Genomic DNA, 13795 nt, shown 5'->3' on the forward strand with positions numbered 1-13795 from the left:
ACGACTTCCAAGAATGTCATTTCATGATGATTTTTTACAAACACACAAAACCTTTGTCAAAGTTTGCCAAAAAAAATTCAGATATTTTTAATTTTTTTCCTTTCAATTTTATTGTTCACCAGGGAGTATTTGTGTTCGGGGTCAGATAGTTCGCATCGGAAAATCATCCTAGATCTCACGAGACAGAACTCTTGCCTCACTAGCTTCTTGGTGAAGCTTATGTTGATCAAGCTTCATCGAATGAAGAAGGAAACAGCAAATCGAAACACGAACCATCGCTATCCACACTGTTAAGCAATGCTGTCGAGACCACCTACATGAAACCAAGACAAGTCATGGACCCATATCTGGCCCTAACCAAATCACGACAAGCCCTTTGTGGGCGTCAAATAGCTTCACCGGAATGAGAAAATGTTTTTTTTGCGGATAGGACCGAGAACATGTTGAGGAGACCTTATTCCACGCTGCCAACAATGACATTGCCTTGCCACCTAAAATAAGCCCTAGCCAAAACTAAAGGGACCCAAACAACAAGTCCAACCCTCAAAACTAGGTTTCCCGCACCTCGCCGGCGCCAGCCAGAGGCGAGGTGAACCGGCAGCCGGCGACACGTGCAAGAAAACCATAGTTGTCTTCTCATTTTCTTGTAGATAATGACATATGATTCTTCAATTAATCGTACTCCATTGACATAACAAATAAGTGAAGCTTTGCACCTTTAGTCAAAAATCTTAGATCTAAACTACAAATATCATTTCAATTTTTTACATTTTAAATTTGAAATCGTACATATAGATTTGCCTCAAAAAAATTTTGAGCTGCGGGAAAGTATTTCTACAATAGTAATGTTCTTAGTTTTTATAGGCATATTCAGTAAAATTGGTGATCGATGTTATGCAGTACACCCATGGGATTCTTCTTTCCAATCTTGCAAGGTGACTAGGGAAAGCCTTCCTTCCCTCGATCTCCTCTGTTGAGGGATTCACCTCTCCTTCGCTTGCCGCTCCTGCGACTGGTGGCGAGGAGGGGATTCTTGCTGTCTCGGCTCCGATTAGTAGATAGCTAGGATTTAGTTTCTCACAGGGATAGTGATCGGGGGATAATGACGCTTCTTTTCCGAGTCAATCTTTCAGGCTCCGATCGTCCTCAAGTTCGTCCACTGGGATGAATTAGATGGGGCTTCGCTGTAGATTCCTACCAGCTCCTCCTCCGACGAGGTTAGCATACCTCGTTAGGTTCTTTAGATCGATTTAAGGATTCAACAATGACGCCTGCAAGTCCGGGGTCCTGGTCCTTAGGGGCACGTGCATAGACTTTCAGACTTTCATTGATAAGGTCAAGCCAGCTCCGGTATGGAAGCGGCAACGACTTGCTCTGGCAGCGACAATGGTCATTCGGTGGTCCATATACCTCGATATAATATTCGATATCTTTATAATAGATATGATCTTTAAAAAAATGCAGTACAATTATGTTAATATTCAAAAATAATACTCCCTCTGCCCCCAAAATAAGTGTCTTTTGATGGCGGCGGCGCCGCGCGGGGTGCAGCTCTGTCGGAGCCGGGAGCAAGAGTATGTTGTTTCTGCAACAGAGCGTTTGTTGCCGGAAATAAGGAGTGGGCATGCGGTCTTGTTTTCTGCAACAGAACGTTTGTTGCGGGAAGTACGAGTGGGCATGCGGTCTTGTTTCTGCAACAGAGCGTTTATCGCGGGATGTAACGAGTGGGCATTTGGGGCGTGGACGCTACATCGGACGGCTATCAGCTCGGGCATCCAATGATCGTCGAGGCGACGGTCTAAACATCGGCCGGGCGATTTATTACAAGTTACTAGGACCACTATTTTGGGACGGAGGAGGGAATATGTATTTGTGATTAAAAAAAGAGAGTGGTATACCTCCACAAGCAAAGCAATACCGGATCCTCCTCCAAACGGCTGACCAGTCCAGTCCCGTCCCGCCTCCCCCGCCGCTCGCCGATGTCCAGCCTCCACCTCCTCCGCCACCGCTCCTCCTCCTTCACTCCCACCTCGCCGCCCTCACCCTCCTGGTCTCCGCACGCCGCCTTTACCGCTGCCACAGAGCGCGTCCGCGCCGGGACGCTCAGCCCGGAAGACGCACACCACCTGTTCGACCAATTGCTACAGCAGTCCACTCCGGTCCCCGAGCAAGCCCTGAACGGCTTCCTTGCCGCCCTCACCCGTGCCCGTGCGCCAGACACCGAAGTCTGCAGAGACGGCCCCTCCCTTGCCCTCACGCTCTTCAACCGCGTATGGCGAGAAGAAGCCGGCCGGCGGGTGGCGCTGCCCACAGTCCGCACCTACAACATTCTGATGAACTGCTGCTGCCGCGTGCGTCGTCCGGACCTAGGGCTTGCCTACTTCGGCCGCCTCCTAAGGACCAGCCTCAAAACAAATGAGGTCGTCGCCAACACCGTCCTCATGTGCCTCTGCTGCGCGAAACGGACAGATGAAGCAGTAAACGTGCTGCTTCATAGGATGTCTGTGCTCGGCTGTGTGCCTGATGAGTTCTCATATAACATAGTTCTGAAGAGCTTATGCAAAGAGGGAAGGAGCCAGCAAGCGCTCAACCTGCTCCATGTGATGGCAAAAGGAGATGGTTGTTCCCCCGACGTGGTGGCTTATAACACGGTCATCTATGGCTTCTTTAAGGAAGGTGAAGTAGGCAAGGCATGCAATCTATTCCATGAAATGATGCGGCAAGGGGTTGTGCCTGATGTGGTGACGTATAGCTCGATTATCGATGCACTGTGCAAGGCTGGAGCAATGGACAAGGCAGAGTTGTTCCTTCGGCAGATGGTTGATAACAGTGTTCAGCCGGATACGGTGACATATACTAGCATGATCCATGGATATTCCACTTTGGGCCGCTGGAAAGAGGCGACTAAAATGTTAAGAGAAATGACAAGCAGGGGCCTTATACCAAATATTGTCACTTGGAACTCGTTCATGGCCTCCCTTTGCAAGCATGGAAAAAGCAAAGAAGCTGCAGAAATTTTCTTTTCCATGGCTGCAAGGGGCCACAAGCCTGATATCGTCTCCTACACTACTCTTCTTCATGGGTATGCCAATGAAGGAAGCTTTGCTGATATGATGAAACTCTTTAATTCAATGGTAGGCAACGGTATTGTAGCCAACTGCCAAGTTTTCAACATATTAATTGATGCATATGCTCAACGAGGAATGATGGACGAAGCTATGCTCATATTTACTGAAATGCCAGGACAAGGAGTCAATCCAAATGTAGTCACCTATTCAATTGTGATAGCTTCACTTTGCAGAATGGGTAGGCTGGCTGATGCAATGAATAAGTTCAGTGAGATGATTGGTACGGGAGTACAACCGAACATAGTTGTTTATCACTCCCTAGTTCAGGGCTTATGTACACATGGTGATTTGGTGAAAGCGAAGGTGTTGATTTCTGAAATGATGAATAAAGGTATTGCTCGTCCAAACATTGCATTCTTCAGTTCAATAATGGGCAGTCTATGCAACGAAGGAAGGATTATGAATGCACATGATATCTTTGACTTGGTTACAGACATAGGTGTGAAACCTGATGTTATAACATTTAATATGCTGATGGTCGGATATTGCTTAGTTGGCGAGATGGAGAAAGCATTCAAGGTACTTGATGCCATGGTATCAGTTGGCATTGAGCCTGATGTTGTTACTTATAGCTCACTTATTAGTGGCTATTGTAAGACTGGAAGGCTCGACGATGGTGTTACACTATTCAGAGAAATGTTGCATAAGAGAATTAAACCTGACACTGTTTCCTATAACACCATACTGGATGGGTTATTTAATGCTGGGAGAACTGCTGCTGCAAAGAAAATGTTCCATGAGATGATCGAAAGTGGAGTAATGGTGAGCATTTCTACATATAATATAATTCTTGGAGGACTTTGTAGAAATAATTGCATGGATGAAGCGATCGTCCTATTCCGGAAATTACGTGCAGTGAATGTGAAGTTCAATATCACAACACTCAATACCATCATCAATGCATTATACAATGTTCAAAGAAGAGAAGAAGCTCATGATTTGTTTGCTGCATTACCAGCCAGCCGGCTGGTGCCTAATGCTTCTACTTACAGAGTAATGATAGATAATCTTCTAAAAGAAGGAGCAGTGGAAGAAGCTGACAGTATGTTCTCATCAATGGAGAAGAGTGGTTGTGCTCCTAGCTCTCATTTTTTAAATTATATCATCAGAATGTTATTGGAAAAAGGGGAGATAGTCAAGGCCGGAAAATATATGTCTAAAGTTGATGGGAAGATTATTTTGCTTGAAGCTTCAACTACTTCATTGCTGATGTCCCTCTTCTCAAGGGGAGGCAAATACCAGGAGCACATACTCTTGCTCCCTGCAAAATATCATTTTTTCAGTGGAGTGAACCACAGTTGAGTACTTGATACATTGTTTATGATCTTAACTGCTCAGAAGGTACAGTTGATTTGTTGCTTGCCATCAGACCCTTGTGTTGGTATAAGAAATGCAAGTTACCTGCTTGTGGAAAGTAGGTCCTTCATTCTTTCATTGACTGCATCTTCTTGTGTGTTGAAATTGCTAGAATGTGAAGTATCTGTGAATCTTCTAATCTTTGTGGGACAACGAAAGGTGGACTGAGTTATCTAATTCAAATGGTTGCAATTTTTGGAATAATGGTTTTTGCTTGTGAACAGGGAAGGTATCGACATGTGTTCTTTCCAGAAGAAGCGCAATGAATACAAATACAATCTTTTGTGAAATGAATTTTTTAACCGAAAACTGTAAGGAAGGCCCCGATGGTGATTTTTTATTTTAAAACAAGCAGTGGGTGTGCACAAGATCAGAGGAGAATGTGCAAAGCAAGAGGGGTCGAAAGAACAGAGCTAAACAGGATCCCCAGCCCAGCAACCCTCCAAAAAAAAGAGATGCGTCGCCTTTGAAAATGGAGCAAGAGGCTGAAGATATCAACTAAACTGCAAGCTTGAAAACATCTCTACATGAGAAGGAACCAACTAGCCTAGAGGCATGGGGGGCAAAGTTTGGGTAGTACCTGCAAACAAGCTTCACAGAGTAATATCCAATTTGTTGTAAAACTTGTGCAGAAACTTCAGTACAAGCTCATCGATGAAAAGTTGATAATAAATAAGCCCCCACGGTTTTTGGGTAAGCAAACCTTAACACAAGCTGAACTTAATTATGTCTTTGGGTAAGCAAACCTTTGTATAAGTTTGGCTTTGGCCATTTCATAGCAGAATTTGATGTGTAGTTCAGTGCATCATTTAATTATGTCCATGGCTATGCAAAAAATGTTTCTATGCAGTTATTTGGTGTTTCTCTTGGCAATGTTTACCTGTAAAGCTTTATGAAAGCTGTAGTAATTTGACATCGTTTGCATAGGAATGGTTGCAGAAGAAACATGATAGCAGGTTTCTCTTGTTCCATGCTTTGTTTGCTACAGATTCAGAGGGTCATCCTGTTGCGTTATAAGGGGTTTAGTATTTTTTTATTTGTTCCTTTATGTCTATATGAACAGATTTTTACGTTTCTAAGAACTTAAGCAGACAGTTACATGTATGGGAAAAGAAAAGATAACATCGACCCATGTTCTGTTCCTATTCTAGTATTCTGTAAGAATGAAATTACTGTACCATTGTGAAGAAGGTAGCTGTATAAAGCTTCAGGTGATGATGGTATCACGCACTGATCTACGCTAGCCCCAAATTGCTTCCTTTTTGTAAGGGAATGCTCCATTTCTTCCTCTCCAGGACACCAAATTTCCATTGAAGCAACAATTATTGATCTTGTGTCTTCTGCCAAGTTCTAACCTAACCTAAAAAGGGGGAAATATATCCAGGCTGCTACTAAGACTAAAAGGAGTTCTTTTATAAGATGATAAATAAATAAATAAATATGGGAGATCTTCTGAGAGCCAGAAAAGTCAAGTTGCTACTTTTGTTCCTCAACAGAGTCAATCAAGCAATATATCTAAGCGAACTTTAAATGTAGTAGCTAGTTATTGGTTGTTGCCAAGTCCATCCAAGCAACATGGTGCAATATCGTAACAGTCAACTTTTTTATGGCTGAGCTTTATTTATTTTGTTAAATTGATTCACATTGGAAGTATCTTTTATCTTTTCTTGATTTGTATTGCTGTTGCAGGTGGACATGTTGCCGCCGCGTTGGGCAAGGGTGGCGAGTGCCGGCCTTCCTTCGCCGACAACCTCCTCCTTGCCTTTTTGCGGGCCAGGATGGTGCTGGTGTGCTCCAACGGTCAACCCGTCTCTTTTCTCTCTCTGCTTAGCTGCCTATATCTTCTCCACCATGTAAGTGATATTTTTTCCGTCTTACTAAAATAGCCAATTACTAGCAGAGATAAATGGTTTTTGATGTGGTTGGCTACAGAAGTGATGATATGATATAGATCTAGCAATGCCGTACCGAGGAAGAATCGTGATGCAACAGTTTACTTCCAGATGGTCATGTACTAGCTAGTCTCAATCGCAATTCTGAGTCCCATTCCACAATTTTCTTTTGCTCGGATTTGGATAGTGTGATGTAACTGTAAGCCAAGACTGAACCTCCACCCTTTTTACTGCTGTTTTGCTTGTTGCACCTCATTGTGTCTGTTACATAAAGGTGCATGAGGTTGGATGTGATTCTCAAAAGCCAGGACCCAGTTGGCTGATCGGAGTTACGAATTGCTTCACCATCAAGGGCAAGAGTGCTCTGTATACTGAGCAAATAGCTGTACGAAACTTCTCTTGTTCATCTATAATCCTTCTTCTGCCAGATTTGCATAATGTAGAAGCTAAAGTCAGTTATCGTCTCTTTATTTCCATCCTTACAAGTTTCAGTTCTGGGTACTCTGGGCACTGTTCTCCCCTCTCTTGCTGGTCTTTCTCAAAACTCTTTTTAGCACCAGTTCTAATATAATGGTTAGCTTCCTTGGATGATGGTCAGTGAGTTTATTGCAAGTCAGGAATGTTATCCAAGTAATACTTTCAAGACTTAGTGAGCTCCGTGCAGGGACCAATTGTAGAATTAACTTATTGTAACTTAGCATGATCAGTGCGTTCTTCGTACTTGTGATGCATCTATATTGTGAAGCGAGAGCAATCGCTTTCATGGCAAATGGTTGATGGGCATATGTTCCGTGAATTCTGGTGACACTGCTAGATGAATTTGTTTTTTTGCCAAGCGGGTTATCGACCCTTTTCCATCTTATATTTCAGTTTTGTCACTAAGACTATCAGGTCATAGATATGCAATTTTAGAACTGTCTGGTGTTTGTTGAGAGTTGCAAATATTTTGGGAGAGCAAGTCCATTGGTATTCGTATCAACACATGCAAACTACCAATTCAGGTGAGTTCATTTCTAATTAGTTCAGACTTCCTGTTTTTCTTTTATTTCCAGGGACGCCTTTACTTCTCGAGCCCAAGGGGATTGCGGAATCATTTTAGCGAACTAGCATGGTATGATTTGCCTACTGAACCCACATAAGCATTTATGATATCTTCAAAACCTTCACTTCCTGTCCGAATATTATCTATCTTTCACAATTATGATATCGGTTTATGTAAATTTGACGACTATAGCTGTCAGGGATAGGAGGAATTCAGGAATGTATACCAGCTAAAACAGTGTTGCGGACACACCATATTTTACCCTTTTCTGCAACCAAATGCCATGAAGCACTGATGGTTTTTTATATGGCTTGTTTCAGTTTAACTTTTATTTTTTTGGATTTTGTTTTTTATCTATTGACCTAAAGCATCATAGCTCTTGGACATGTGCACAAACACGAGGCGGCACGGAGAGATTGGCAGTAACAGGCCCAGATCTATGGCCCCCGAAGTTTGATACCTTGCTTTTGAATACCACGGATTCAGCTTGTAAGAGTATGATTCAGCAAGGGTTCCCCTGCCTCATCTGGGGCTACAAAGACTTATGCTACACTAGTATGATCATACAAAGCCTGTTGCACCTTTACACGCCGCGTGCATACCCCATGAAAAAAACATAGTTGGTGCTGGAAGCATATGCACCCAATCTAATATGGAAAACTCTTTACTTAGACCGACTGATTTTTGTCTATTGCAAACCTCCCCGCGAGCCGTCCGATCAAGTTTGATTGTGCGGCGCTGGCGTCTCTCTCTCGCATCATGGACACAATCTCGTTGGTTCGACCACGCCGCAACCACGCGGTGTCTCACGAACAAGAAAGCAGAGGCGTCAGATCTAGCAGCAGCTGATGCGAGAGGCGACGCGTCGGCGAGCATCTGGAGCAGCAAAGCCATGGCGACGACAGGGAAGTGGAGGCGTGGTGACGACAGAGCATCGACCGACGCTCTGCCGCACAGGTATTTCACACCCGCCCCAAATCGAGCTGAAATGGTAAGGTATCGGTTCAAAATTAGGGGTAGACATGCGGGGGCTCGACGAGCGGCCCTCTTGGGGCGGAGGGGGACCTGATGGCGCGGCGATTGTAGGGCGGAGGGGCTCGTCGGGACCGTTTAGATCAGGGCCGATTAGGCCGGAGGGGGGGGGGGGGGGGGGCGGTGCTGCATAGATCATGCGTGTGTGGCGGATTTGATTCGTTTCAGATAAGGAATCCACAGCCAGCGCAGCAATCCCCTGCGGCAGGGGGTGTGATCTGGGGTTTCACAGCTGCAGGAATGTTGTGTTCATTTTCAGAGCAACAACAAAAATGTTAATCTCCAGACTGATGGAGGTGCTTCATTTCAACACAGATTAGTGTTTCTTTGTTCATTTTCAGAGCAGCAGCAAGAATATTTGTTCTCCAGACTGGGATGCACATACTAGTGTTTCTTTGTTAATGTTCAGAGCAGCAACAAGAATGTTGTTCTCCAGACTAGGAGTGGTGCTTCATTGCAGCACAGACTAGTGGTTTTTTTGTTCATTTTCAGAGCAGCAGTTGTACGCAGCAGCAGGAATGTTCGTTCTTCAGATTGGGATCTGCATTTTGTTTTCTTTTTTCTAGTTATGGGTCTGATTCTATGCAACTTATTTTCTTTTCTTTTTTCTAGTCATGGGTCTGATTCTATGCAACTTGGGGAACGGTGTTTCATTGCAGAACAGACTCTAGTGGTTTTTGTTCATTTTCTAGGACTCCTTTTGGCAAAAATGAGGCTTCCGATTACAAGCATGGTGTGCTAGATAATGTGATAATGATTCATTAGTACCTTTGTTTCACCAGCAGGCTTACTTCTCTTGTATGTTTGCTGCTAGGCAATGTGTATTTTCTTAGCAGCAGCTGCATATTTGTTTTGCTGTCAATGGACAGTGGCTAATGGATGACATGCATGCAGTGGGGGTTTATATCCGGAGTGTTGTGTTTTTTTGTTTTATTTGTAACATAACATGCATAATGTAGATGCAGTGACATTTTAGCAATGTTGTTTCATCAAGTAGTGGCCAATTTAGAGATACTGTGGTTTTTTATCTAGTTGGTCTACTGCTGCTGTTGCATAGTTCATAACGTTTTCTCCTTGCAGAGCCTCAGCAATGTGATGATGAAGATTCTACTGATGGATGATTATCAACATAGTTTTCAACAAGCCGCTTCTATACAATTGCTCAGAAAAATCAAGGGCGGTCTTAAGTGACTGCTGCTAGCCAGGGCTGCGTCAGGCGACCGTTGCGGCGGGCATCGACCATCCTGCGAGGGGCCGTGGAGTGGCTGTTGTGAACTGGCCGCGGACGTTGCGACTGGTGCTGCGAAGGGGACACGCGGTGGGCCAGTTTATTGCTGGTTGCTATGGCACTGAGTGGTGAGCGGCTGGGCCAGAGACTTGAAGCATCGCCTAGCCGTCGGAGCATCAGCGGTGCAGCAAATGGAGCATTACCAGTGCTGCGATGGAGCTTTCGATAGGTCACCGAAGCATCGTCGGGCCGCCAAAACATTATCAGTGCTGCAGTGGAGCTTCTCGGGTTGTCAGAGCATCTCCGGTGCTGCGACGGAGCATCGTCGAGCCACCGAAACGTCATCGGTGCTGCAGTGGAGCTTCTCGGGTTGTCAGAGCATTGCCGGTGCTGCGACGGAGCATCGTTGAGCTGCTGAAACATCATCGGTGCTGCTGTGGAGCTTTCTCGGGTTGTCAGAGCATTGTCGGTGCTGTGACGGAGCATCGTCGAGCTGCTGAAACATCATCGGTGCTGCGGTGGAGCTTATCGAGTTGTCAGAGCATTGCCGGTGTTGCGACGGAGCATCGTCGAGCTGCTGAAACATCATCGGTGCTGCGGTGGAGCTTATCGGGTCGTCGGAGCATTGCCGGAGCATCGCCGGTGTTGCGACGGAGCATCGTCAGGCCGTCGAAACATCATCGGTGCTGCAGTGGAGCTTCTTGGGTCATCGGAGCAACGCCAGGCCCCGAAACATCATCGGTGCTCCAGTGGAGCTTCACGGGCCATTGGACATTGCCAGAGCATCGCCGGTGCTGCGACGGAGCATCGTCAGGCCGACGAAACATCATCGGTACCGCACTGGAGCTTCTCTGGTCGTCAGAGTATCGCTAGGCCGCCGAAACATCATCGGTGCTCTAGTGGAGCTTCGTCGGCCGACGGACGGAGCATTGCCGGAGCATCATCCGTGCTGCGCTGGAGCATTGCCAGGTCATCGAAGCATTGCCGAAGCACCGCCGACGCTATGGAGGAGCATCGCCTGAGCTGTCGGGGCATCACCAGTTCCTTAAGGAATTACGCCCGTGGTGTTGGGACAGCAGTGATGTTGTGTTGGTGGCTGGAAACGCTGCAAAGAGACATGGGGGTACGGTGTGGATGGAAATGATAGTGTGATACTACCAGGGAATCAAGCGGCCCAAATCAAATTCTATTTACGCAAATCAACGGCTGGCCAGGCGGCTGATCTTTTCGGAAGATCAGCCGGCTGACGCCTAGCAGCCGCCATCTAATATTCTTATTGCCAGCTTTTTTTTGAAACGGATTTGCCTTGTCTATTAATTAAGTAGAAGAGAATAACCCAGTTAATTAATAAAAAACCGGACGAAGACAGGCACAAACTGCTGAGCGGCACTCATATAATACCCCACACATAACTCAACATAGAGGGCCTCGTCAAGATCGCACATCGATGTCATCGTCATCACTTCTCACCAACAGGCGTCATCGCCTTCCCTAAACTTCGAGCAAGCGACTCCGACTTCGCCGAAGGCGAAGTCAAACCAATCCTCACCATAGAGGCAGTGTAGAAACACGAGAAGACCCGTGCCAAAAACGCATCCACCCGCGCCGATGGCAACGCAGCTCCGACTCTGAAGGAGAGCTTCGAAAAATAAACTATGCAAGATTGGCGTCGTTGAAGATCACCGAACAGACCACCGCTTGCCTGTCATCGTTGCCACAGGGGCCCACCGCCACAGGTCCGACTTCACCGCAACAAAACATCCCGAGGTAATCTCGTTGACACGTCGAAGAAGAATCGACTACCTCAACCATTGTCGTGCCTCCGACATCACTCGCCCCATCATCGTTGCCACATAAGCCTCAATGTCAACAAAGTTGTCACCCGCTGGTCCCACTTCCAGATGCTCAGCTCCAAAGACGAAGCCCCTAAAAGGGAAAACAACGACGAGGTGTCGCCATCGCCCGGTCATAGGATCTAGGGTTTCTCCCGAGGCTACCACGGCGATCGAATCCATGTGAGAGGGGTGTGGCAGCAATGACACGATGCCTCCAAGAAGGCAAACGACGCCCACGGCCGCTGCCATTGCTAGGTTTTCACCGAGCTCCCCACACACCCTTAGTCGCACATCAATCCACACTGACACCGACACATCTGCAAGCCCACCAACGATCCCTCATGGCCAGATCCGACTCGATCTAGCCTACCTTCATGACCTCCTCACCAGGTTGTCGCGCAGCCGATGACCTCATCCGCATCAGATCCGCAGCTGCTGCATCACCTCCTCCACACAACATCGTACCACGGCCAGGACACCTCCAAGCCACCGCTCAAGTCCCCGAGAACGCGCGACGGCCGCAACCGCAACGGCTTGATCTGGTGCAAGGACCCAGATCCCCTCCATGCCAAGGCCGGCGCACCCCGGACTCCCTCGATGAGCACCTCCATGATAGATCCGCGCCACCACAAGCACACTGGCAGCCCACTCGGTAGTGGAGGACGCATGACTGCGTCCCCGGGCAGCTGTGCCCGGCGGCTACCATTCGCCAGCACCAGACCTCGGCGCCTTCCTATTGAAGCCGGACCATCGCGCCACACCTTCATGCCCACAGAACCACCGATGTGGACCACAACGCCCTCCTCAGCGAACGGCGCATCACCAGTTCACCACCCATCCCGACGAGCGGCCCTATGCAGCCCTTGTGTTGGAATATTAGGCAAGTTCATGATTAATTCCAGTAAATAATTCATGACTAGAAGAGATACTAGCATGCAATAATCTAGCAAACTAGAAGAACAGCAAGACATGCATAACAGCAGCAAACACGTAACAATAGCTGTAGAAATAGACATGAACAGAGGATGTTGGACGTACTGATCGTTAGCTATTATGGGTGCGACAGTGTTGATGACGATGTTGGCGACGATCTGCTGCTGACGGCGATGAATACGACGATGAGTAGCACCGCCCGACTTGGACGGAAGACGACCAGTGATTGTTGAATTTGAGCAGTCGCGCACAGCGCTTCCCAAAACCTAATTCGTCCTCTCCCGGTGCAGGATCGCAAAGACGAACGGTTCCGGAGACCTGCTCTCCCACGCCCCGATGCACGCCGGCGTTTGGGATGGAGTAGACTACGATGGCGGCGCAAGTTGTGAGATGAGGCAAAACCCTAGGTGTTTTTCGGTGTGTCTCTGGCCGCAGCCGGTAGCTGTATATATATTAGGACCAGAGGCGGTATTGTGTCGCGACCACAATCCCAAACCGACTCGGTTTCTAATTCGTATACTTACCGGACAAGAAATCAAAAACTTGTCTGCCAAGACATAAAAATAAAACGGCAAAAGGAAGCTGCGCTCCTGCAAGGAGACGGACCGGATTTCGGCGGACCATTCACGCGCATGTCGCATGTACGCGCCGCCTCGCCTCGCCACGCCACGCCCCGCCCCGGCCCGGCCCGGCCCGGCGAGGCGAGCGAGCGCGCGCGTGTGGTTTTCCCTTTCTTTTCTCACACACCACTTAGAGTGGTGGAGAGAACCCACTATATAAAGAGGTCCAACTCTTCTTCAACTTTCAAGGTGGGACTAAACTTAGCACCACCACTTGCCATTTTACACATGGGCTTTGAGATTTCAGAAATTGCTATGGGCCTAGCCCATTAATTCTAACAATCCCCCACCAGATCTCAAATACCCATTTAGAGATTTGCCTTCTCTCACCACTTGTTTAATATACCAGTGTTTCAGCAGAGACTGTTAAGTTGAACTTCTGCCTAGAACTTTAAGCTACATCCATTCACAACTTGACAATGGACTATGCCTTGAATTGCTAGTTTTGTGTGAACAGGTTTCACTCAAAGTCTTAACCAGTACCTGACCGCCAGTAGGCTACCCCGCGGTTTGGAGCTTATACGTCATACTCCCTGGTCTCTTCGTGAGCTTACTAGAGATCACCCAAATCTCATAGACTGCGACGTTTACAGTCACAACTCATATAGGTGTGTTCTTTCAAGACTGCTCTGTAGGACAGCATCTTTGCTAATTATAGCCAATAGAACCACATTAAGGCATGTTGCCAACCTGCCTTACAGATCTGAGCCTTACAGCTCTGAGAGTTTT

The 13795-nt window shown here is 47.0% G+C and overlaps 1 protein-coding gene across 1 annotated transcript; it reads left to right on the forward strand.

The window, feature by feature from the left end:
* Positions 1-1943: 1943 nt before the first annotated feature.
* Positions 1944-10865, forward strand: LOC109742510 (uncharacterized). Its single transcript, XM_073507956.1, has 3 exons — positions 1944-5177; positions 6174-8375; positions 9531-10865. The coding sequence occupies exon 1, from the start codon at positions 1980-1982 to the stop codon at positions 4428-4430; it is 2451 nt and encodes an 816-aa protein (XP_073364057.1). The 5' UTR covers positions 1944-1979; the 3' UTR covers positions 4431-5177; positions 6174-8375; positions 9531-10865.
* The last annotated feature ends 2930 nt before the right edge of the window (positions 10866-13795 follow it).

Source organism: Aegilops tauschii, chromosome 1 (assembly GCF_002575655.3).
Source record: "Aegilops tauschii subsp. strangulata cultivar AL8/78 chromosome 1, Aet v6.0, whole genome shotgun sequence".
Classification (NCBI taxonomy): Eukaryota; Viridiplantae; Streptophyta; class Magnoliopsida; order Poales; family Poaceae; genus Aegilops; species Aegilops tauschii.

What these genes read in the sequence shown, in the direction of transcription:
- LOC109742510 (XM_073507956.1), top strand. Translation starts at nt 1,980, where the DNA reads ATGTCCAGCCTCCACCTCCTCCGCCACCGCTCCTCCTCCTTCACTCCC.